This window comes from Cherax quadricarinatus, chromosome 69 (genome assembly GCF_038502225.1).
Source record: "Cherax quadricarinatus isolate ZL_2023a chromosome 69, ASM3850222v1, whole genome shotgun sequence".
Classification (NCBI taxonomy): Eukaryota; Metazoa; Arthropoda; class Malacostraca; order Decapoda; family Parastacidae; genus Cherax; species Cherax quadricarinatus.
This window is the reverse complement of record NC_091360.1, coordinates 17,168,369-17,195,990: the sequence shown is the minus strand read 5'-3', so window position 1 is coordinate 17,195,990 and position 27,622 is coordinate 17,168,369. Positions and strand designations below refer to the sequence as shown.

At 40.1% G+C, this 27,622-nt stretch overlaps 1 protein-coding gene across 1 annotated transcript in view; it reads right to left on the bottom strand.

The window, feature by feature from the left end:
* Nucleotides 1-9,798: 9,798 nt before the first annotated feature.
* Nucleotides 9,799-27,622, bottom strand: part of LOC128701828 (fatty acid binding protein 1-B.1) — an 18,673-nt gene continuing 849 nt past the window's right edge. The window contains exons 2-4 of the mRNA XM_053795748.1: nucleotides 14,276-14,448; nucleotides 12,148-12,249; nucleotides 9,799-10,121 (exon numbers count right to left, since the gene is read on the bottom strand). Coding sequence (XP_053651723.1) covers nucleotides 10,071-10,121; nucleotides 12,148-12,249; nucleotides 14,276-14,448 — 326 coding nt within the window. The 3' untranslated portion in view covers nucleotides 9,799-10,070. The remainder of the gene's footprint in view (nucleotides 10,122-12,147; nucleotides 12,250-14,275; nucleotides 14,449-27,622) is intronic.

Genomic DNA, 27,622 nt, shown 5'->3' with positions numbered 1-27,622 from the left:
GGGAATATGTAGTAGAAGTAACAAGAATAGGAAAGTGATCACTGTTGTGCAAATCCGGGAGAACAGACCAAGTGTAATCAAGTGCGATTTAGGAGGAGCAGATAGAAAGATCCAACTGATCATCACGAGAGTCGCAGTGGGACCCTCCTCGAAGATGATGATGAGCGTTAAAATTCACCTAATAAGATGGGCGGCGGCAGAGAAGAGATCAAGAACGCAATATCCGACATACGGAATGTACAGGAAGGGGAGAGATATAGAGAGCAACCTGTATATCACCTGTGCAAATAAATATGGGCTGCAGTATAAAGCAGCAGAGAACGAACAATGACCTGTTGATACGGTATACCAACGTGCACAAGAAGAGCACTGTCATTAAATGATTCATCAGGAAAGGGATCAGAAGAATGCAACAGCACAGAGCCCGAAATGGGACGAGTAACAGCTAAACGAATTTTGGGCTCTTGTAACCCGACACATACTGAGGAGAACCGGGAGACCAACATCTGGACCTCACCCTGATTACCCCTGAGACCACGAATATTCCAATGTAAATAAGTCATTATTCACAAAGAAAGGTGTGCCAACAATAAGAAGCGATAAAATATATGGGCTAGTAGGGTCAGTGAAGCCAATGTGTGGAGGCAATGGAAAGAGTGTAAAGAAGGTGGAATCAGAATGCTGTGAAGAAAAAGATTGCTGCAAGGGTTTCGTCTCTGCAATATAGTAGGAGATAGCATCAAGTGTCTCAGCGGACAAGGAAGATGCTGATTTCAGGACTTGAGAGACAGGCGAAGCAGAGCAAGTAGAGATTGGGGAGACTATGGAGGGAACCAAAGAGGTCTGAGAGGGGGGGAGAAGTATGAACCTGGAGAGATGCGCCGGTGGGGATAGAAGAGTCCTGCAGTGGAACAGAAGAGGAAGGAGGCTGGAAGGTGAATGGGGAAGAAATCTGGGGGGGAACAGGAAAAGAGGAAACCACACGAGGGGGAACCTCCACTTTCGTGTGAGAGTTAGAAATGGGGTGAGAACCAGGCACCGAGGCCGAATAGGAAAACTGTTGGGGAATTGTAAGCACCGGTGGAATGTGAAGAGACTTGGGCGTATGAGACAGATTCAACTTCGCAAGTGATAGGCAATAAGAAGATGCAGGCATGTGAGGCCTTGGAGACTGAGTAACTAGCGGGTGAGAAGAAGTAGAGGTATGAATAGGTAAGGAGGTGGGGGTTTCAGATGGTAAAACCACAAAAGAATTAGAGACGGAGGTGACCCCATAAGACACGAGATCGGAGGAGCTGGAAGGTGGGGGACCGCCAAGGTTGGAGGTCTCCTAGCTACTCGAGAATAAGAAACACGAGGAAGATTTCCCTGAAGGCGGGGCCGAGAGACAGCCATAGCATAATGCCTTCGCTCTCCTTAAGACAATGTATTTCTCGTTCATTAAGATAGACTTGACATCGGTGGGAAAAAGAAGGATGAGGTTCATTGCAATTGAGACAAATGGGGGGGCGGGGAAGACTGCAAGATGTATCAGCATTATCCTCGGCACCACAGACCGGACACTCCACTGCAGATTTGCAGTATTTGGTGGGGTGTCCGAAGCAAGCGCCAGCAGTTTCGACACTGATGAGAATCTCTACAACCACAGTGCTCTCCACACCATCTCCAAGGCTGAGGGACTGATTACCTCATCTTTTGTACATAGTTCTACTGTCTTCTAATTATGTCCTAGAATCTGTATTGATAAAGCCACTGGATAGCGAAACGTCTACAATAAAGATAACCAGATGTTGCCCAAGTGTCTTAACTTTCATCTTGTCGGTATTGTATACCTTTCTTGCACAATTTCGACACTGTTGGGGAGTAGGGACCACTTTACGGACCACTAGATGATGGCCTACGAAACGGAGGACGGGAGTTCACGGCAGTCAAAGGTTAAGTGGGCGATGTTACTGGGAAAGTGTCTCTGCCCATGAGCGGGCAGGACATATATATCCACTTTAAGAATTGGAAGGTCCTGAAGGGCTAATTGCTCCAAAATATCACCCCAAGACAGAAAATCACACTGTACAATGGTATGCGGTAAAACCACCGTACCACTGCAAGAATTGAGAGTAGCATACTTGTGAACTGTGATAGGAATGTTACACTGGTCAACAACCAAAATGCTTCCGAAACCAGAGTAGCAATTTCCAGTTAATTTTAGGTCACCGATAATGAGAATCATGGCTAAAATTGTTTAACTCTACTTTTCAACATACACCTACGTGTCACAACAGGTTTCTTACCACACTCACAGTCTCATTGGCCTTCATTATTGTTCCAGCAGTTATAGAAGGTGGTTGTGATGTGCAAGTTTATATATTCTGAGGTGAAAGGTCGGTGATTTCGTTAACCAAACTTTTTAAACTTATAATTAATATTCACCGCGGAAGCTGTCGATATGCATGTGAGGCATATTATATTAATTTTATTTTTCTACTGAATGATATGAATACTTCTGCTTAGCTGTCCACCTCGTCAATCACTGGAGTCTGGAATGAAAAATGTTCATCATCCACCTCTCATTGAACCAAACAAAATTTTGCTACCACCACTACACATAAAACTGGGCTCATGAAAAACTTTGTAAAAACTATGGACAAACCCGGTCAGGGATTCAAGTATTTAACATCAAAATTCCCCTCACTGAGTGACACTAAGATAAGAGAGTCTTCAATGGTCCTCAGATCTGAGAGGTTCTTAAAGATGGTGACTTTGAATCAGATCTTCATGGGGAGGAGAAAGCTGCTTGGGAAGCATTCAAGTCAGTTGCGAGAGGATTTCTCGGAAACAGAAGGGAAGGCAACTATGAAGAATTGGTGGAAAATCTCATCAAGGCTTACAAGAACATGGGATGTAACATGTCTCTTAAAATCCACTTTTTGGACTAAGATTTAGACTTTTTTCTAGCAAACTGTGGGGCAGTTAGTGACGACCATGGAAAAATAGTACCAGGGCAAATGAGGCACAAGAATGCTTGCAGATTATTGCTGGACATTAGCAAGTGATGATTCTTCAACCCACTATAAGTGTCAAGCAAAAAGGCAGAGTAGGTACGGATTAGTTTAAAACATACTGACACACATTGTACATTATAATAATCAAATATCACATGTCTCGTATCTTTAAACCTACAGCCAATAAGCATTTTTGCAGGTGATATTTGGATTCAGGACACGAAAATATGTAAGAATAACTTATCTCAGTGTTCAGTGGTCAGTCGTCACGTGAGGTCACAGACCCTGAGCTGCTTTGGGGATTAGCGTGGACAGTTACTAAGCATGGCTTGCTTCTGCAGTGTTTTAAAAATTAAGGTTGAAGAGTTGAAGGAGGAGGTCTTGCTTCTCCAGGAGGAGATTAGGAGGCTGAAGGTCCACCTCAATGGGTCTGGGAGAGAGTGTGAGGTGGCTGGAGTTGTGGGGAATGAGGCTTCTAGCAGTGAGGTGCAGTCTCTCTCTCGCTGTGAGGAGGCTGTAGGTGGGGAGGTAGCAACAGCTACCAGCAGTGAGGTGCAGTCCAGCACCTGCTATAAGTGGCGAGTGGTAACCAGTAATGGGAGGAGAACCAGAATAAGGAAAGTTAAGAGTGAAGATCTGAAGGTAGGAAATCGCTTCTCTGTTCTTCAGGATGAATGTACTTCAGTGGCCAGTGAAGGTAAGGGTACTACTGCCCCTGCTAACAGAGGCAAACACATTCTTGTGGTTGGTGACGCTCAGGTAAGATATATTGACCATGCTTTTTGTAATAAGAATAAGAAGATGAGAGATAGTGTGTGCTTCCCTGGAGCTGGTGTTGGGGACATAGTTAACAGGCTGGATAATATCATGTAAGGTAATGGGAACAAGCCCATTATTTGTCTCAGTGCTGGTGGAAATGATATTGGGAAGGGTAGGAGAGAAGAGCTGCTAGGTAAGTACAGGTCAGCTATAGATTTCATTAAGTCTAAGGGAGGGGTCCCAATCATATGTAGCATCTTGCCTAGAAGGGGAGTAGGAAATGAATGGTTGTCTAGGGCAATTGGTGTAAATTGCTGGCTAGGCAGATACTGCAAGGAACTTGCAATCCCATTCATTGACAACTGGAACAACTTTTATGGCAAGCATGATATGTATGCATGGGATGGGGTACATCTCTCTGGGGCTGGGGTGGTAGCACTTGCAAACTCAATTGAGAAGTCCATTGGTGAAATGCCTATGATTTTAAACTGATAGAAGACAGAGGTATGGGTGTGTGTGGGAAACAAGCAGGTTGCAACACTAGGGTTGGAAACAGTAAATGTATAAAAGGCATTCAGCATGAAGTTATAAATAAAGACAATAGATCAGGTCAGCAAACAAAGGGGGACAGCAGAGGACAGCAAGGGACTAGCTCCCTTAAGGTTTACTATACTAATAGCAGGAGTGTAAGAAATAAGATAGATGAGCTAAGATTAATTGCAAGTGCAGGAAACATAGATATTATTGCTATAACAGAGACCTGGCTCAATCCGAAAGATAGAGAGATGCCCTCTGAATGTCACATACAAGGCTATAAATTATTCCACACTGACAGGGTCAACAGGAAGGGTGGTGGAGTAGCAATGTATGTCAGAGACAATTTAAATTGTTGTGTTAGACAAGATATAAAAGTAGAAGCGTCAGCCACTGAATCTGTTTGGTTACAGCTTCTCGAGGGCCGAGAAAAACTAATTTTGGGTGTGATTTACAGGGCCCCAAATCTTGATAGGGAGTGCAGTAAACTTCTATGGGACGAAATTCGTAAGGCATCTACATACGAAAATGTTGTGCTAATGGGAGATTTCAACTATAGACAGATTGACTGGAGCAATTTGACAGGAAATTTAGAGTCAGGTGACTTTCTTGATACGATCCAGGATTGTTTTTTAAAACAGTTTGTGACAGAGCCAACTAGGGGAAATAACCTCCTTGACTTGGTTCTTGCCAGTAGGGAAACACTAATTAATAATCTTGAGGTTAATGATGAGCTTGGGGAAAGTGATCACAAATCACCCAGTTTTAATATATCATGGAATTCCCCTAATAATGGCAATCAAGTCTCCGTCCCTGACTTTCGCTTGGCTGATTTCATAGGACTGAAAAATTACTTAGGTGGGCTGAACTGGAATGACCTGCCTAAGGGTCAGGTAGGTGGTGATGGTTGCCGATATGATGCTTTCCAGGGCATAGTTCTAGCTGCTCAGTCAAATTATGTTCCAAATAGGGAAATCAGATCAAACAAAAATGATCCTAAATGGATGAACAATAGATTAAAATATCTGATTGGTCAAAAGAGAGGCATATATAGGCAAATCAAAAGAGGAGAGGGGCAGTTAAGAAATCGATATATTCAGTTAAAGAGAGAAATAAAAAAGGGAATTAGAAAAGCAAAAAGAGATTATGAGGTTAAAGTTGCAAGAGAATCGAAGACTAACCCAAAAGGATTCTTTCAGGTATACAGAAGTAAGATCAGGGACAAGATAGGCCCACTCAAAAGTTCCTCGGGTCAGCTCACTGACAGTGATAAGGAAATGTGTAGAATTTTTAACACATACTTCCTCACAGTTTTTACACAGGAGGATACCAGCGATATTCCGGAAATGATAAATTATGTAGAACAGGACGATAATAAACTGCGCACGATTAGGGTCACAAGTGACATGGTCCTTAGGCAAATAGATAAATTAAAACCTAACAAATCCCCAGGCCCTGATGAACTGTATGCAAGGGTTCTAAAGGAATGTAAAGAGGAGCTTAGCAAACCTTTGGCTAATCTTTTCAACATATCACTACAAACTGGCAAGGTGCCAGATAAGTGGAAAATGGCAAATGTGATACTTATTTTCAAAACAGGTGACAGGTCCTTAGCTTCGAACTATAGACCAATAAGCCTAACCTCCATAGTGGGAAAATTTATGGAATCAATAATTGCCGAGGCAGTTCGTAGCCACCTTGAAAAGCATAAATTAATCAACGAATCTCAGAATGGTTTTACAAAGGGGCGTTCCTGCCTTACGAATTTATTAACTTTTTTCACTAAGGTATTTGAGGAGGTAGATCATGGTAATGAATATGATATTGTGTATATGGACTTCAGTAAGGCTTTTGACAGGGTCCCACATCAGAGACTATTGAGGAAAATTAAGGCACATGGAATAGGAGGAGAAATTTTTTCCTGGATAGAGGCATGATTGACAAATAGGCAGCAGAGAGTTTGCATAAATGGGGAGAAATCAGAGTGGGGAAGCGTCACGAGCGGTGTTCCACAGGGGTCAGTGTTGGGCCCCCTGCTGTTCACAATCTACATAAACGACATAGATGAGGGCATAAAGAGCGACATCGGCAAGTTTGCCGATGACACCAAAATAGGCCGTCGAATTCATTCTGACGAGGACATTCGAGCACTCCAGGAAGATTTGAATAGACTGATGCAGTGGTCGGAGAAGTGGCAGATGCAGTTTAATATAGACAAATGCAAAGTTCTAAATGTTGGACAGGACAATAACCATGCCACATATAAACTAAATAATGTAGATCTTAATATTACGGATTGCGAAAAAGATTTAGGAGTTCTGGTTAGCAGTAATCTGAAACCAAGACAACAGTGCATAAGTGTTCGCAATAAAGCTAATAGAATCCTTGGCTTCATATCAAGAAGCATATATAATAGGAGTCCTCAGGGTGTTCTTCAACTCTATACATCCTTGGTTAGGCTTCATTTAGATTATGCTGCACAGTTTTGGTCACCGTATTACAGAATGGATATAAATGCTCTGGAAAATGTACAAAGGAGGATGACAAAGTTGATCCCATGTATCAGAAACCTTCCCTATGAGGATAGACTAAGGGCCCTGAATCTGCACTCTCTAGAAAGACGTAGAATTAGGGGGGATATGATTGAGGTGTATAAATGGAAGACAGGAATAAATAAAGGGGATGTAAATAGTGTGCTGAAAATATCTAGCCTAGACAGGACTCGCAGCAATGGTTTCAAGTTGGAAAAATTCAGATTCAGGAAGGATATAGGAAAGTACTGGTTTGGTAATAGAGTTGTGGATGAGTGGAACAAACTCCCAAGTACAGTTATAGAGGCCAGAACGTTGTGTAGTTTTAAAAATAGGTTGGATAAATACATGAGTGGATGTGGGTGGGTGTGAGTTGGACCTGATAGCTTGTGCTACCAGGTCGGTTGCCGTGTTCCTCCCTTAAGTCAATGTGACCTGACCTGACTAGGTTGGGTGCATTGGCTTAAGCCGGTAGGAGACTTGGACCTGCCTCGCATGGGCCAGTAGGCCTTCTGCAGTGTTTCTTCGTTCTTATGTTCTTATGTTCCTAAGAAGCATATAACTTTTCAAAAATTGTTGACCATTGTTATCAGTGAAGTAAGATGGGAAAGATCATGAGCTTGTTCTGCATTCTGAACTGTAACGATGAGCACACAGCTTCGAAGAGCGTGAAAGGATATATTCTGGCTAATGTGTCGTAAAAGAGCTTTTCCAATACTATGGTCTGAAAGATAATTGGTTGGAGATGTCGGTTGTAGGGAAAAGAATTTAGTCCACTGTATTATTATTATAATAAAAAAGAAGCGTTAAGCCACAAGGGCTATACAGCCAGTCACTGTATACTTGTAAACATGTTGCGTAAAGGAAGTGGGTATCGAATAGGTCATTTCTAGGTGGAATGAGGAGACTAAAGAACCGTCGTCAGCATGGGGAAATGTTTAGGTGTAGTTCTGCGGGCAGCCCGACTTTAGGTAGGTGGGAGATCCGAAAACCGTCGCACTATATTCAGGGAAGCCAAATGCATAGTTAAAGACGTGCACTAGATGAAATGCGCGGAGCCTCAGCACCTGGAGCAGGTGACAAAGTGTCACCAGCAGGAGGTACAGGGGTATGGGAAAAGTCTGGAGAATGGTCCAATAAAGCCGGGTCAGAACAGGATGGGGTAACAAAAAAGAGGCCTTGGAGGAGGAGGAATATCATGGAACAAAGTCTCCATGATGCTACTTTTATTGTCATAATGAAAAAGAAAAAACTAAGAGGGACAGTCACTAGAAGGCACGAAAGAGCCGTTAAGTTTCCCCTCTCATCAGAGAGGACCTCAAGACCACAAACGGTGCAGATGCAGTGTAGAACCTGTGCCATACCCTACCCTTCATGCCAGTAACCAGCACTCAGGAATAGCAACCTCACATCTACTGAACCACTTCGGCGGACAAAAGAAGGTGTTCAAAAACCCACCACAAAGCATACCTCCTTCAGCTGCCACCTCCCAGAACCGACAGGCAGCCTCTGAAAATACACCAGTCACCTGCAGGACACCCCTCTCAAATCCGGGGAGGGAGCAGAGTGTCACCAGATAATCCAGATTCCACGGTACTCAACCACACCCAAGGAACCTCACGGAGCGGGATGAACCCCGGCACACTCACTCCCACCTAGAAATCTTAATGCCAGAGGGGAGGACCCCAGAGGCTACAAACAGGACAGGGAAAAGGGAGGGTTGGGAGGAAAGGGAAAAAAAGGGGGAGATGGGAGGATTGGGGGTAATTGAATTCGGTCTGAGGAAAGACCAAAGAGTCTAGTTCCTTAGACCAAGAGCCTTTTGCCACGTCAAAGAGCTTCCCCTTGAAGAGGTCGTCGTCTACATTCACTCGTCTCTTCATTTGCCCCTTTTGTATGTTCATTTAGCATCTAATTTTTTCCTTTTACCTTCGGAGGTTCTGACAGTGTCAGTTCTTCCCACTACCATGCGAGAGTTCAAATGCCTACAGTTGCTTCTCGCCCTCTTAATCACTTCTGGCCTTATTCTCATGCCGTCGCTGTGTACACTGATGGTTCTAAATCCTCAGACGGTATCTGGTTTGCAGCAGGTTCCATACAGAGTAGCGAAGGCTTTTATTAGACTGCTAGTATTTTTTTTACAGCTGAATTTTATGAAATTCTCATAGCAATTATCCGTATCGAATTTATTCCTGTCGCTATTAGTAAGACTTAGTGCTTTGCAAGCTATAAAAAATGATTCATCTCGTCCCCTGCTCCTTCGTAAGCAACTTTAGTTATGCTGAATTTCTGGCAAAAACTTTTCTGTTGGGTCCCTGGTCATGTTGTACCAGGCAATGAACAGGCAGACACTGCGTGCTCGGCAGTACACGACTCCCAGTGTCATATAGGTGTTCCTGTCAGACCATTTTGCTGTAATTTCTAACCACCTTTGGCAACAACGTTGTTCAGACATGATACGAATTACATTATCAAGCCAAATTTAGGCTTTTAGCCATCTTGTCATTGATGCCGAGGTTGAGACACACTGCCTCCGCATCGGGCGCTCTCTTCGTTCTCATGGAGAGGCCCTGTTCCACTGAGAAGTGTCAGGTTTCAGTTAACTATTCTGCTGGACTGTCCAGCATCAAGTATGCAGAATTTAACTCCGACGTAGTCACTGCTCTAACGCCCTTACTTTATCTTCCCTCCTCACTGACGGACCTACCTTTGACTTTATACTTCCTTTAACACTCCTTACAGCCCTAACTCCCTGTTGTCCTCTCCACCCTTGCTTCTATGATCCTGCACTGCCCCTCTGCCATGTATTACTCTTGCAGGCTAGTGCTTTTTTTTATATATAATTTAATCAATGAACAATGCAGGTTACTGGTCTTAGGAGGCATCATCCAGGTCTCCCAGTCTCAGACTAGGAGTAACTTTGAAGGGAAATATTAAAGAATTATGACCTAAGAGGATGGAAATAATACAGTGGCTATGAGCATTAATATTTATTTTATGTAAAGTATTGAAGTTAGACAGTAGAGGTTCAGTGGTCACAGCATCGCTACTGGAGTCACAGCAGTGCTACTGAAGTGGGGGGATGGGTTCATAGTTTATTATTTGCTTCAGTTCTCCATCTATGAAACTGAAGTTTTACTGGAGAGATTACTGAATTGGTGCACTGGTTTCATTAGTCAGGAAACAAGATTCTGGGGTGTTGCTGTTGAAGTAGAGGAGTGATCCTTGTTACTGATGCTGGGGAATGTTACTGGCGAGTGTACACCCTCTTGGCTGTAACGTCACCCAGGGCCATAGTCTGAAATGTTAATTATTTTTATTAAATTTGCATACACAATTTAAAAAATCAATTAGAGCAACCATGTGACTGCGTTTGAGGTCGTCCTCAACTATTGTCAAGTCATAATGGGCGAGAAAAGCAGAGAAGGGGAGATGACAATACGGTAGTGTCCTCAGGTAGTTGCGAATGACTAAGTGTTGCAGTTACGAAATTAATATTTTCTAAACAATAATTGTCATGCAGTGGTTTAAGTTAGACAGAACTTAAAGTTGAACACAGTCACAGGGAAGTTAGGAAATATTTCTTCAGCCTTAGAGTTGTCAGGAAGTGGAACAATCTGGAGTGAAGTAGTGGAGTCAAGATCCATACACAACTAATAAACACGATAACGCTCTTAGTGAACCTAGTAGCAACCAGCGAAGAGGCGGGACCCAGGAGCTGTGACTATCCCTGCATCCATATAGGCGAGTTCACGTTGTGGATCCATAAAGTATAGACAAACTTATGACGTTAATGTGATACGTCTCTGTATTCACCTTTGTGGTTGCAGGTAGTCGACTCATAGCTCCTGTCCCCCGCCTCTTCGCGGGTAGTTACTAGTAGTGATGTCATTATCAGCTGGCTTTTCATTGATAGAGAAAATGAAGGATATATGGAGACGAGGATGCTTGAGCAGCGCCTCGCTGTCAACATCCCTACACAAGCCAGAGAAATATGGTGAGACTTCTTGCAAATCTCTAGTCTTGAGAAGCATCACTGGGCAATCATCCAGCGAGGTTCCACCGAGTTATTGTACTCTACATCTCGCCCAGTCATAGGTAAGGAAAGCTGCTGCAAGCAGCTCTCATCGGGAAATACATGGAGACTGTTCACGAAAGGGGTGACCTTGTTGAGGTACACAGCACTGAGGTACCTTGATACCTCTGAAGGGCTCTATTTCAAGTAATTGAAACAATTTTTCCCTCTGATCAGTCTTCATTGCTGCCCATTTCGCAGGTGCTGTACGACTCCGGATTTAATAGTCCATCAATGCAATAATACCTCGCCTCTACTCCCCCTCCCAAGGATGCCACCCACAACTGGCTACTAACACCCAGGTACACATTTACTGTTAGGTTAACAGGGACAGTAGGTGTGAGGACTCAGGTGTAGGCTCGCTAGGGGATCGAACGTGGGTCTTACGAGCAGAAAGCTATGAAACTGAGCAGAAAGTGAAATTTATTAGTGAAATCTAAACAAGGTTGTGAACACTGGCAATACAGGAACTGTTAAAGGACCTTTACATTAAGGTCAACTTTTCGCTACAAGTCCTGACGAATCCAGTCGTGACTGAATTGTCACTAAGTGGCCAGCAGTAACAGCTTGGTTGATCAGGACCTGACCACGAGGCATGTTTCGGGGATGGGGGGACGTTGAACCCCGGAACACGTAGGTATATATACCACAAAACTATCTACATTAGTTTACCACAGTAAACAAAATGCTGAAGACTACACCACAAGCAGAGTTCTCAGTATACAATTTCAAAGAGGTAATTATTAAGTATGGTGTAAATGGTTCAGGAAAACCTACAAGTTAATTCGACACTTGCAACATTTGAGTATTATGGAAACTTAGCTAACAAGTGGCTTCCTTAGCCCAGTACGGAGACTGTGAAAAATAGTTTGAGGGGATCAGTCCCTCAGCCTTGGGTCGAAGCACAAATAACCAGCACATAGAAGAGAAGAGCTTACGATGACGTTTCGGTCCATGTCGGACTGAAACGTCGTAAGCTCCTCTTCTATGTGCTGGTTATTTGTGTCGTTCCAGTTACGGTATTTTGCCCCCCCCCCTTTTTTTTTTTGTTATTTTTGGGTCTAGGCGTTCAGACCTCGAAGGATAATGGACTGGATACATCGGCCCAAAGCTGAGTGACTGATTATCTCAAACTACTACTACTTTCACCATCTCTGTACTTGACTGAGGAAGCCACTGGTTAGCGAAAAATTTTCCATAATACTCAGAGGTTGCACAAGCGTCATTCTTAAACTAAGCAGTGACCAACCTGTGTGACGCCAGAGTCTGTAAACGTGACTGTGGCCTTTCCAGTCTTGCCACCCATGGTCCATGTACCTTCCAGCGATGACCCACTCTTTGTCATGTTCACCTGCAGGAGGAATAATGTTCAACTTGCAAAGTATATAATAGCAACAATTAGACATTTTCAACATCTAGACATATCTTAGACATTTCGCCAACCTGTGTCTATCAAAAATTCTAGGACATAATGAGAAGATTAAGTCTATACATGTGTTAGTCGAATGGCGAGTCATCCTGGAACAGAACAGATTTAATATCTCTGACGTCAGCTAGGGTTGTGTACCATATACATGTACTTTTAGAAAAACTATGTTCGTGCATCACAATGCGGAATATAAATCTTTTTACTCTCATAGGACAGTCCATTAAGGTAAAGAACTGAGCGCCACCTGGCAGCGACGGTAGAGGAAACTTCCACATGTCCACGACTCGCTAAGAATCAGTAGAAAGGTGATACTATGTTCTCTCCACAGTTTTCTATAAAAATTATTTTTAAAAGTACTTTATACGCCTATTATAGACTTAGCTGACATTGACATACTGTATATAAAAAGTCCCTGGTTATGGAGAGCATTTCGGGCAGTTTAGGTTAATGTTTTATTCGCAATATGTTAGAGTACTAGCACCCAAGTACTTACAGCTAGATGAACAAGGACAGCAGGGCGAGAGGATAAGGTATTTGATGTTTGAGGTTATGTCGGTGTCAAAACTAGCGAGTGTTCACAAGTTATACTTCATAATGAAAGTACCAGATTTTCATTACACTTCAGGTCTACACCCTCTTCAGTTAATGGTTATATTTTTAAATTTTGAACAAGCTAAATGTCAGTCTTGTTTCAGCACCCAACTTGCTGCTTCAAACTTTAGTATATTTGAGGATACAAGTCCTGAAAGTGAAGTTTTGGCCGTACTTAACCGAGTTTGTCTTGTATGGTTCCAGGCTACTGCTTCCATTCTTCCACATTGGCGCAACAAACTTACTGAACACTTGTCTGGCGACCATTGGAAGACTGCTTTGAAGATTCACTATCATTGGCTGACACCAATCAGCTGCGGGTGTCAAAGTGGGGAGAGTATTGTGCCTTTAACAGGTTTTCAATATTGTAGACTCTGATTTCACCGTTTACCGCTACTATTTGTTAAGATGTTACATGTCCATTTCTGTTATTCCTTGTGCACTTGTGTACGCTCTCACACCGTGGTTGCACTTGTCAAAGGCTTCTGGGAAATCAATGTACGCACGAGATTTGAGCTGATCTTAGAGTGCATCCAAGACCACATCGTAATGGTCTAGCGGTTGTCAATGTTCCAAGTCCTGGATTGTCCAGGTTGAGATTTCGTGTGACTGGCAATATTAGGACCCGTTGAAAGATTTATTGCTTTTGTTGGTTTGTAAGTAATTTGTTTACTGCCGTTGTGAAGTGGGGAAAATATTAAGTGGTTTCCAGCGACTGGGAGGACATCATGTCCAGGTCTCCATGTAATACTAGAGGCAGAGACTGTCACTTTTTATGAATGGAGTGCTACGAGGCTGGCCCAGGAGTAGAATACAAAAGTAATGTCTTCAGTCACCCTGGGAGACTACATCGAAAGTTATGTGATGGCGTTTTGAAAAATTATTTCATCTGTAGACTGAAGAGTAGTTCATCTAGTCTTATAATGACAAAGTATTTCGCTCATTTCCTTACAGTTCTCAGTATTTAAGTCCCTATACTGAACGAATTAGCCTTCGAGTTAGCACAAGTTATTTGGGATGGTGACGGTTAAGTATTTGGACTAACGTGTAATCTGTAGTCTCTGATGTTTGGTGAAAATTATCTCTGGCGAGCGAGTGAATTTTCCTGGAACTGTTCTTTTGAGGAAGTGGGAAATTATTGATACAAGGAATTTAAGCTTAGATCCAATTTGCTTTTTTCTCCATTCCAAACAATAGTTTTCCCTAAAAAAGTTCCTAATAAATCTTTTTCCTGCAGTAATGTGTGAAGTGACAAGTGTGACATTATGTGGCAAGATAAGAAATTTTCTGTAGCTTAGTACTGTGGTAATGAAGTGCTACCAGAATATGATAGTATAATGCAATATAGTATACTAACAGTGTACTCTATGCCTCCTGGTAGTTCAGCCTTGGAGTCTTCGCCCAGTTTGATAGTATTGGTGAAGTTCTTGTCACCAGCTGTGGTCTTCACCACTATCTGATTACCACTCTGGCTCACTTCCAGAGTAGGTTTCGCAGCTACCAACTTAGCTAGACTGTCAGCTGGTACTCCTGCAACAAGTGTGGAACATGTTACTAATGGTGATTTATATATCCATCTGTACTAGGTAGGTCCAGTAGTGGATTGGTACTTTTAATGTTTGAAAATATTAAATAATTTATAAAAGATTAGTAGACAATCTAGAAAGCCTCTGGTTATGTTGAATTCGGGTAGCCAAGTTATTTTAAATGAGCAGTTAGTGGAGTTTACAAAAACACTTTTCAAACTGAGTAACAAACTAGGTTTTGATTTACTGTATAGAACAATCTGAATGACTAGAATGCACATTGTCTAGAAAAATGTATACCGCACTTTTTCTCCCAGATGGTAACAGTATTAACAACTTAAGATACAAGCCATAATTTAGTTTTTAAATACAGTATAATTGGTATTAACAGGTCGACTTGCTAGTTAAATTAGCATTCAAAATAAAACTGAAGTACGTATTTTCTGAGAAATATTTTAAGTCTGGATGCAAGAAGTCAAGAAAAAATCAATATAGAAGATTCTCAGTGCAACAGTTGTGTGAAGGGAGGGACCAGCACGTTTTTCCACGTACATTGAGGACAATGTGTGGGACGTAGAAAGTTTCCCCACGTTTTTGGCCCCTTAATTTGTAGTTTGCTTTTAGATGTTCAAAGGTTCAGGATATTGATTTTTAGTGTGACGTTTGTTCTAAAATTTTCCAGAAAGTGTTAGGTATACAGGCGTAGCTGACAAATGACATACTACATAGAAATTCCCTTAAGTAGAGCATTTAGGGCAAATTAAGTATTTTGTCCCAGGATGCGATCCTACGCTAGTTAACATGCAGGTAACCAAAGTGGATCTCTAGGTACAGATACTCAGAGGTATAGGTTTATTGAAGGAAAAAAGTGAAGGGTTTGTAGGCAAGACAGAAATCTATGGACTGTAGATAGCTTACCTGCTGTCTTCTAAACTTGTGCTGAAGTGCTGGAAATTAAGAAACTTTTTTCATAACCGAGGTAAATATTTGCTCCCAAAATTTTAGATGCAATATATTTCAGTATTAAGGATGAATTAAGTTTTGATTAAGGGGTTTGCGCCTGATATCAAAGTGTGTCGTCAGGAAAGTAACAGGTTTAGGATGCTTAGTGGGGTTAGGTAGTTCATCGATATACACTCAGTGGCTACTTTATTAGATAGCCATGTACGCCTGCTAGTTAATGGTGGCACCACAACGCCTAAAAGGATACAGACTAAGGTTGTTAAGACCGAACCTTAGAATGAGGAAGAAATGTTAGAGTGACAGTGGAATGATTGTTGGTGTCAGATGGGATGGTTCGAGTATCGAACTGCTGATTAGAAATTTCCCATGCACAAGTCACTGGAGCGGCAGTTTTGTGGACGAAAACGTGACAAAGAAGTTGGAGGATAATGGCCAGACGCTCAAGCTGACAGGAAGGAGACTCAACGACGCGTTACAACAGTGGCATGAAATCCTAAATGAACAAAAGGCTTGAGGTGGACGGGCCACAAACAGAAGACCACACTGGGTTCTGCTCTTTTTAGTTAAGAATAGGAAAGGCTACAGTGGGAGCAAGCTAACCAAAACGGGACAGTTGAAGACTGGTAAAATGTCGCCTGATACGACTAATCATGATATGTGATTGACGTGTAGATGGTAAGATTAGAATTTGTTGTGAACTTTTGGGATGGGGTTAAATGCCCCATCTCCACCAAGGCACGGTGGTAAAAAAAAAGTCAATGATTCCATCAGTATCACTGACTTCATCATTGCTTAGTTAATCTTAAGTTAATTTTAAGCCAGCCCGTAATGCTATGCATAGTATAAGTGGCTTTGGCATACTGCTCTTATCTGTATTTTTTTGTACCTCTGTATGTGTGCACAAATTTATAATAAATAAATAAATAAATAAATAAATAAAAGTATTAACTGAGGTTCGCTCACCATAACAGTTATAAAGCTGCAACATTAACAACCTTCAGTGCAGGCACTGTACTTCTCAGCTTCAAAATAAAATTAGTATGTATGTGCGCTGAATAGGTAAATCACTCTCCTTATCCCTTCCTATAGTCCAAATATCTTATTATAAACCTATTTCTGGACGTTATCGAGCAGTAAATTTTTATTTTTTTTTTTGGGGGGGGTGAACTTTAATATTAGTGATTCGAATTTTTTTTTTATATATTTTATTTAAAAAACTTTACAGCTTAACACAAAATAAAAATATGTAAAATGAGTACAGTAGGATCGTCAGTCCTACACAACATACACTGACAAAATATACCAACACATTGTAACTGACACAAAAGAGGTTAACCTGGAGTTTACCTGGAGAGAGTTCCGGGGGTCAACGCCCCCGCGGCCCGGTCTGTGACCAGGCCTCCTGGTGGATCAGAGCCTGATCAACCAGGTTAACCATATACACTCACAAATATTTCCATACAAGATACTTAATAAGAAAAAACAAAGGGTGATCCGACCCCTAACCTCATTATAAACCTTAGCAAACATAACTTACAGGTGACCACAGTAACAGGGCCAAATATAAATCAAATTATATAAATATCCATTGAAACTAAACCTTTCAGGTTTACATAATTAACATAATATAACTGACATATAACAAAGGTTCACAACCTTCACATTAGTCAATAAGAGGAATGACCTACATCATAATCTCATTAAAACAAGTACATGATCTTCCACAACTAACAGCCTATACAAGAATATTGCCTAAAAACATACATACGCCTCACTACAATCCCACTTTAATCATTGAAAAAAATGAAAATCCTAAGCTTCCACCTATACTTAATAAATATTAATCGCCCTCTTCCACAGGATGATCACGTTATATAAAGAAACAAAACCCTATTTGTCAGGGTAATGCGTGAAGGACAACCACAGTATACAAAAAAAGTGTTTATCCTAACATAAACCGCCATAACACATTTCATAATTAACACCTCAAAACGCGATACACATCTCAAAACAAAATAACATTAAAAAGAATGGGTAAACTTGAGCCTATTTCACGATAAATCTAACAATAACATAACGTACAGATAACACTCAGTACCAGGGCCAAAATATGAAGTATATGAACATCCAATGAAACGGAGCCTTTCAGGTATATATATATAGGTTACATAATATTACTGTGACAAAGGTTCAATTCAATAGAAAGAATGTTCACTATAAAATATCCGTTAATCACAGCCTTGGCGGTCATATAAACCAGTTATCTACATCATAATTCCGTTAACACATGTACTCTTTCCCAACTAACTCCCGATACAGAAAAATTCTTTAAACATACACATGTTCCCCATTACAAAACGTTAATGAGTCAGGACAAACTTATGCAAGTCATTATCCTTCCAGCCCTCATCAACAGGAGGAACACATCATATAATGCTAAAATAAAGTCAGTACACTCACTAAACTCCAACACAAAACACAAACAAAACAAAAATTAACCTCTAATTGCGATGCGAATATCGCACATGAAACCTGCCCAATAAAGGCTATATACATACATTCTACAGACCCAAAAGCTCCTGCAAGGTCTTACACCTATAATATTAACACCATTCACACTCAATATATTAAGAAGGTCATGACGACCCTGACATCAATCACAATTCTCCATACGTTACTACATAATTACTTTATTTCATCACCTTTGCTTTCTGTACCCACTTGCATGCTACATATACTTATGCCACACATCTATACCTTCTAAACTCATACACCTCACTCTCACCCCCCCCCCCAGGAGGCGACCCCGCTGTGTCCCCCCTGAATTCCCTCTTCTCATATGTAATCCCCAAACCCCCATCCCTTACTCATTCAGCCCAAGTCGCAGATTCATAAGAAACCCTAACGTTAACATTCTATAACCTTCCAAAAAATCCTTCGCCCACCTCCTCCCATACAGTTCTCTGTTACGACACATCGTACGATAAACCGTTACCTCTAGTACCCGCCTCCGCACCTCACAAACCCCCCTCCCCCTCATCACCCATGATATATATATATATGTAATCCATCATTATATAATCCCACATCTAGGCTTAGTGCACGCAGAACCGACACCCCTCGGCCCCCCACCCTTTGTAGCACCTTAACCAATACCGAACACCCTCCAGTTCCTCACAAAAGTATACTGCATGGAACGCCGTCTCATCCCCACCACAGATTCCGCACCTCCCGCCCTCATGTACCCTTCTGGTTCTTAGTACCACCCCCGACGGTAGTATGCCATGCAGAAAACAGTAAGTTACCTCCCTCACCCTAGGCTTTAACTTCAGCTTGCTAAACCTATACCAAATACTCTTCCACGCGTACATGGGGAACAATCCTTCAACTGGTACAACAATCCTCCCTGCAAGCAACCTACACAAAACCCCTATTCGAATTTTCCTGGGTTCTCTAACCAACATCAAAGCCCTCAAAACAGTTTCACATTCCCTCAACTCCACACCACCATACAACTTACCCAACCTATCGTACTTTTTTCAGCTCCCCCCCCCTCACTCCTTCGCGCAAAACCTCCCATTTAAGAAACACATTTAACTCTCCTTCTCAGATCCATCAACCCCAACCCACCCTGGAACACAGGTAACATTACAACCTCTCCTCAACCAATCGCACTTTAAACCCCACAAAAAGTTAAACACCCGTCTCAGAATTCCCACAATCGCCGTCCCTGTTATTGGGAACACGGCTGCTACGTGCCAAACCTTACTGTACAATAATACATTTATTACGATTACTCTTTGCACGAGAGTTAGATGATGAGGTCGCAATGCACCCAGACACCCCAGGATCCTTTCCATCAACCTATTTGAGTTTTCCTCTCGAGCAGCGTCCAAGTCATCCTTATAGATGATACCACAAATTTTTAAAGACACCGTTTGTTTCCTCACAAAGTTACATCAATTCGAATATTAGTGCAGCTGCCAGGTGTCCTGTCTGTGATTGTACGTGTTCTTTAACAGTGTTACGTTAATGAATATATGATAAAGAGCAACCATGCGCGTGATTGTAGTGGGTTTAGTTACTGATTGTATTAGAAAGAATGCATCCATTAAGTTGCTTGATCCTCCTGGGGGGGGGGTGAGACTTGTGTTGCAGGCAGCAGCAAATGTGGATGACATTTGCAACTAACGTGGCATTTGGTTGCGGAGAAGCTTGTCACCAGGAGACTTGTCCAGCCGTTACAAGCAATCCAAGAACACAAGGGTACAGGTGCCTTGGTACTCTAGTACCTAACGTAATGTCGGTAACTTTACCAATATTAATCATGAGACTGGTGTTTATTACCAATTTTACTCTGAACAAATACAGTATATAATACACTATTCACCCTCTCCATCATTGTGTTCATGACATTCCTACACTTAATTCACTAGCGTAGTAAATAGTACCACCTGTGGAAAATGCTGTATATATTTCCAGAAATTCAGTATTTATATGTAAATAGATGGCCATACTGTATTTAATAATATTTATGTCATAGAAAACGGAAAGCCTGCGTCTGCGCAGAGGAGACTGGCCATCTTGGTTTTGAATTAGCTACAACGTTAGTGAATGGGAAGAATTTTTCGTGCTCTAGAGGTTAAAATTGTGCTGACACCTCTCAAATAGGAGGCGAAATTGGTGGATATGCATTCCTGCATAATTTGAGTATCAGGCGACTGGACAAGACAGTTTCAGGAACCTCAGATAAGTCTATGTTTAATTCTGGCCAGTAATTTCATAAATTTAGACAGTGAGGTTTTCTGGGTATAATACACATTAATCTCCAGTCAAATTGGTGAGTGATATTAAGATATATTTTCCTTCTGTTATGTAATTGTGTATATATATAACTATTTATTATTTTTAATATACAGTCCACAAATTTATATATTTACCAGTATTCCTGGTGTATGTATATTTCATTTAATTAATAGGTCCAGAACAACTTGTGGATATGACAGTGGTAGGTATCGAAGGGGGACATTTTGTGCGACCTAGGTGTCCCAAATTCCTACTTGTCTAACTGATAAATAATAATTATCAATGTTCATTTACTGTTATGTATATAATAATGCATTCAGATAAATGCAATTTTCCTGTGTAGTGGATTATAATAATTACAATATTAATTTTGGAAAGCTAAGCTCAAGTCTGGCTAAGTTTATATTAATTTGTATAATACTAATTTGATAAGACAATTCTGGCCAAGATTTATATCAGTGTATGTGTAATTGATAAGACAAGTGTGGATAAAGATTATATTGTGTATAATATTAATTTTGCTACGCCAAATTCTGGCAAGGATTTATATTTGTATAATATTAATTTGATAAGCCAATTTTGGCCAAGATTTATATCAGTGTATGTGTAATTGATAAGCCATGAGTAGCTAATTATTAATGTGTATATTAATTTTGCTATGCCAAATTCTGGCAAGGATTTATTAATTTGTATAATATTAATTTTGATGAGCCAAGTTTGTATTAATGTACATTTAAAATTTATATTATACATGTAATTGCTAAGCTCAGGTAGCTAGGATTTATTCAAAGGTAAGTTGTACTATTTACCTTTATAAAGTACATAATTTAGTACATAATCAGTGTTATTAAGTTGAATTTAATACATTGCATCATGGCTGAAAATGAGGAAAATAATATAGAAGACAAACATATGGAATATAGAGCAAAGAAAGCATCACTGCAAGCTAGAAAGGGTCATGTAACAAAAGCATACAATAAATGTTTGTAATTAATGAATCAAGAAACTGTGAATACTGATGATTTAAAATTGTATTTAGATACTTTGGGGAATAGATATGATTCATACAAATTATATTACAACAAATATGAAGGAGATTTATTAGTAAACTGTGTAGATGAGACTGAAGCAGATCTGATTAATCAGTATTATGAATTAGAGGAAAAGATTCTTGTAAAAGTCAGGCCTTGAATAAATTAAAATGTGTAAATCAGGCAGTTGGTCAGTCTGCTCCAACAAATAATATGTCTTTGCCAAAACTCCCAGAATTATGTTTACCTGTATTTAATCCTGGAGAAAATTGGGAGGAATTTTGGTCAATTTTTAAAGCAGTTGTGCATGACAGGAGTGACCTAGCCTGTATAACTAAATTATTTTACCTCAAAGGACAGGTAAGAGGAGATGCTCACATACTCATACAAGCCTTTCCCAATGTAGATGGCTCTTACAAGGAAGCAGTTGACTTGTTGAAGGTCACTTATGGTAATATAGAACAAAGTAGGTTGGATCTAGTGAATATCATTGTTAATTTAAAATCTCCAGATCACACTTACAAAGGTTTACAACAGTTTAGAGTTAAACTTTAGAGCACTCTCAAAACTTTAAGTAATAAATATAATCTGAAGGATTCAGATTGGTTATTGAGTGCCATGGTACAGAATAAATTAAGCTGTAAAACACTTGAATGGCTCACGAATAAATATCACAAGGGTTATTTTAGTCTGGAGGAAATAAGACTAGGTCTACAATAATTAATTGTGCAGTTGCAGACCAGCCAACTAACTCATTTTAAAGATGCAACACATAATAACTCTGAGGTATCTGTCAAGTTTCACAAAGGGAAAAATTATCCCAATGTTAATAATCAAATTTCACTTCCTAAAAAGAGTTGCATAGATGCATATCAATTAGCAGGAATCAGAAATAATGATTCTCCACAAGGTAAGAAGAATAAGTACCCTCCTAATAGTAGCCCAGTTAATAAGAAACCAGTCAAAGAAATGAGAGATTGTCTCTTCTGCAAGGGTACTCATTTTTCTAAGAATTGCACTGCATACAATTCATGGAATGATGAAGTTGAAAGATTGGAGGAACTTGACAGATGTATCAGATGTTTAGGTAATCACAATGTAAAGGATTGTTATGCCAAATTAAACTTTTGTTATCAATGTCACAAAGGAAGCCACCATATAGTTATGTGTAAAGGTCTATATGATAATGTTGATAATGATAATGTTGACAATCCTGACGCAACAGTAGCTAATGTAAAAATTGCTGCTAATGTTAATAATGATGGTTTTGCTGAAGTAGCCTTACCTGTGTTACAGATAAAAATTTATGATAAAAGGCATAAATCAAAAAATGTAAATGCATTATTGGACCAGGGATCCAAGCGTACTTTCATAAAACGTAAATGTCTTGATGGTATGAAAGTACAGATGGGAGATCCCACAACTTTAAAATTATCTGGTTTTCTCTCGGATAAAAGGTCTCAATTGTATGACACTGTTTATGTAACTGTCAGGTTGGGCAATGAGAAAAAACATGTTAATGCAGTAATTGTAGATAGACTTCCAGAGAAAATATCTACAGTAGGGCTTAGTAAAACTACAGAAAGACTCTCACATAATGTAAATTTAGCACCTTCTGGTGTAAGTGATGATTCTGTAGGCCCAATAAATATTTTGATAGGTAGTGACTATTATGCCTCCTTTGTAAAGGGTATGGTAAAGAAATGTGGTGTCACCCTTTTGAAGACTGCAGGAGGCCATGTAATGTATGGTAGGATTCCTCGTAATAATAATTCATGACTAGAGGAAACTGCAAATACCATAACTGTGTGTCTTACTCATGAAGTCGTGCCCCAGTATAATTCTTTCATAGAGGATGGTGTTGAGCCAGTGCATAAATTGTGGGAATTAGACAGCATTGGAATAAATGTAAATGAAGAAAGTCCAGACGATTCTTTTACTCAAGAACAATACCTGAGAGATGTAAAATTTGAATCTGGACAATACTGGGTACGACTTCCGTGGAGACTAAGCCATCCAGAATTGCCCACTAATTACAGAATGGCATATGGGCAGTTAAAGGCTCAGCTCCGCGAACTGAGTAAGACACCAGAATTGTTAACTGTCTATAATGATATAATTGCTGAGCAGTTAATTAATAAATTTATAGAAGAGGTACCTCCTGAGCAAGCCAAAATTTATGGTCACTATTTGCCTCATCACGGAGTGAAGAAGGATTCTAAGACCACTCCTTTGAGGATTGTGTTTAATTGTAGTGCCAGGAGTAACAAAAATGTACCTAGTTTAAATGACTGATGACAGGTCCGTCGTTGACGGAAAAATTAGGAGATATCTTATTAAATTTCAGGATGAAGAATTATGCCTTTACGGCTGACATAAGTAAAGCTTTCCTAAGAGTGGGTTTACAAGAGGCTGACCGGGATTGTACCCGCTTCTTATGGCCTGAGAATCCTATTGACCCACTTAGCCCTCTGAAAACCTTTCGCTTTAGGAGCGTATTATTTGGTGCTACATCCAGTCCGTTCCTACTTCAAGCGACGATAAATGCACACCTTAAATGTACGGGAAGTCCATTGAGTAAAGTAATGAGCAAACAATTTTATGTGGACAATTTCCTGGGTGTGATGTCAACTGAAGAGGAACTGTTAATGACTTATGGAGAGGCTAATAAAATAATGCAAAGTGCAAATATGCCTCTGAGAGAATGGAATAGTAATTCGTCCAAATTGAAGCACAAAATAAGTAAAGATTACCCTGGAGATGAAGTGCCAAAATGTAGTAATGTATTGGGTTTAAATTGAGATACTGAGAGAGATTTGTTAATGTTAAAACCTAATAATTACAGTATGCCCAATAAATTAACTAAGAGAGTTTTGCTTGCTGAAGTTTCCAAATGTTTTGATCCACTAGGTTTAGTGTCACCCCTTACTATAAGAGGGAAATTATTAATTCAGGAAGCATGGAAACTTAAATATGCTTGGGATGAAATTCTACCTGAGGAATTCTACCTGAAAAAATTCCAATGTTGGAGTTCTCACGCCAGGTGGCCAATCCAAATGGGAAAAATGTACTCCACATTTTTTGTGATGCTTCGAAATTGGCATATGGAGCAGTTGCTTACCTTCAATGTAATAGTGTTATTTCTCTTGTTATGTCTAAGGCTAAAGTGTCTCCAATTAAATCATGTACCTTACCTCAGTTGGAATTAACAGCCATTTATGTAGGTGTCAAATTAGCTAATTATATAAGAAATAAGTTGCAGGAGATAAATATTAACGACACTGTAATTTGGTCTGATAATGAGGTATCCTTACAATGGATTCGTAATGGAAACAGTAAAATTGTGTACGTACAAAACAGTCGCTGAAATTAATCAGGTGCAAGAGAAGTATAATAGTTTGGGTCAGTATATGTTAACATTTAATCATATACCTGGTGAGGAGAATCCAGCTGATTTCTTGTCTCGAGGTTTACCTTATGCTAAATTTGTAAATGCTGTATCATGGTTTAAAGGACCGAGCTGGTTGGTAAATAAAGCTAATTGGCCTGTACAAAAGGCGTATATTGCTCCTGTTGAAATTACTGTGACCACCGCTCCAATAGTTTGTCCTTCCTTAGCCATTGATATAAATAGGTATTCTTCTTTACCCAAACTAATCAATGTAACTAAATTGGTGTTTAAATTTCTAAACAAGATGAATATTTCATATAAGTTTTCACATCCTCTTGAATATTGGATAAAGAAGGTACAGGAGGAAATCTATGGAAATGAGATTAAATTGATGATGGAAAGAAAAATTTTGAAAGGTTCTATAATAGAGAAATTAGGGCTGTATTTAGAGAACAATGTAATTAGGTGCAGAGGTAGGTTACAAAATGCTGAATTGGGTGATTATGCTAAACACCCTATCTTACTGCCCAAAACTCATCATCTAACAAATTTGATTGTTCTAAATGCCAATAAAAATGTAATGCATGGTGGGGTACAAGATACCTTAAATTGTATTAGGGAAACTTTCTGGATTCCACAAGGACGGCAAAGTGTAAAAAGGGTGATTAAATCTTGTGTAATATGTCGCCGTGTGGATGCCAGATCCTATATGTTCCCAGGTCCTCCACCATTGCCAAAGGAGCGTGTACAATTAGTGAAACCATTTGATGTAACAGGTGTAGACTATAGTGGTCCAATAATTTTAACAGGTTCGTCAAATGGTATTCCACTGAAAGTGTATGTTTGTTTGTTCACCTGTACTGCTACTAGGGCAGTTCATTTAGAAGTGGCACAGGACTTGTCTGCAGAACAGTTTATACAGCTGTTTCGAAAATTTGCAGCTAAGAGATAATGTCCGAGGTTGATTTCGGATGCCACAAATTTTGTAGCAGGTGCTCAACACTTGATAGAATTAAATAATAATAACGATGTTCAATCTCTGTTAACCCAACGAAGGTGTACCTGGAAATTTATTACTCCTAGAGCCCCTTGGCAGGGGGGGGGGCGGTACAAAAGACTGATAGGCACAGTGAAGAGGTGTCTCCACAAAGTACTACACCAGAAGAGAATTAATTTGGAAGAATTCCGTGCAGTGTTAGTGGAGGCAGAAAATCATATAAATAATAGGCCTCTCTCGTACACGAGTGATACACCTGATGCAGATGTATTAACACTAAATCCCATCCCTGGCAGCACACCCCCCCACTCTTCAAAGATCTAAACTTACTCCCAGTTCAGTACATCCACACTTACTACTGTGCAATCTATATATACAGGGCCTTAAACTCTAATATCAACCTTGACCTAAAACGCTTTCTTGATAGTTGTGACAGAACCCACAGGCATAACACCAGACACAAACATCTCTACGACATTCCCCATGTCCGACTAAACCTTTACAAAAATTCAATGTATGTCAAAGGCCCTAAAATCTGGAATACCCTACCTGAGAACTCTAGAACTGCAGACACATTCATCACCTTCAAAACTACCATTAGAAAACATCTTATCTCCCTGATACACCCCGTCAACTAACTACACGAATACCACCTGGTGGTTCACACTTACACTCGCTCACTCATTTGACCATAAACAGAAATATTAATCTCAGTCTTAAAATAATGAATCCTGTGATACTCCAATACTTAAACTATATACTGTGCCAAAACAAAAGCATTCACATTGCTAAACTCATAAACTAGTATTTAGTCACTTAGCCATAATACCAACTTACCTCATAATTTGTAATATTTTACAATTAAGAATAAAACTAAGTATGCCCGAAATGCCTAGCCATGCTAAGCGTTCTAGTGGTACACTCTGTAATCACAATTTTACTACATGTAAACCAAACAATAACCAAATTTCTGTAAACTCAGCATTGTAATCCTTAGAGAATAAACTTTGAATTTGAATTCTCACCTAATATGTGGAAGGAAATTGGAAGCTGCCACTGTCTATAGAGATAATCCGGAAGAAAGTGATGAAGATTACAATGATGCGGCAGTGTTGTGTAATAAATTTAAAATGTTAAATAAAGTAATTGATCATTGGTCTAATGTGTGGCATAAGGAATATCTTCTTTCACTACGTGAACACTTTTATGGTGCGACAGAGGCAGTAAATCGACAGACCATTCAACCAGGTGATATTGTGTTAATTGACACTGAACAACATCGAACATTGTGGCCTCTGGGCAAAGTATTGACATTGTACCCAGATGCACAAGGTGTTGTTAGGAATGTCAAAGTGTTGTGTCGTGGCCAAGAAAGTTTACGCACAATTAATAAGTTGATTCCCTTGGAATTAGGTGTTCAATCAAACGTAAATGAAAATCTGAGGGAAAGTGACACGAGTGATATGGAAGATAACGCAGACCAAGTGATGCCGGACGATGAAATCGTAGCAAAACCTACTAGGAGAACAGCCACTCAACCCAGAACTGGCTGGAATCATCTCCTAAAGGAAGGAGTAATTTGAATCGTTTAGCAACGAACTCTGGCCGGCCGCAGTGTAGAAAATACTGTATATATTTCCAGAAATTCAGTATTTATATGTAAATAGATGGCCATACTGTATTTAATAATGTTTATGTCATAGAAAACGGAAAGCCTGCGTCTGCGCAGAGGAGACTGGCCATCTTGGTTTTGAATTAGCTACAACGTTAGTGAATGGGAAGAACTTTTCGTGCTCTAGAAGTTAAACTTGTGCCGACACCTCTCAAATAGGAGGCGAAATTGGTGGATATGCATTCCTGCATAATTTGAGTATCAGGCGACTGGACAAGACAGCTTCAGGAACCTCAGATAAGTATGTTTAATTCTGGCCAGTAATTTCATAAATTTAGACAGTGAGGTTTTCTGGGTATAATACACATTAATCTCCAG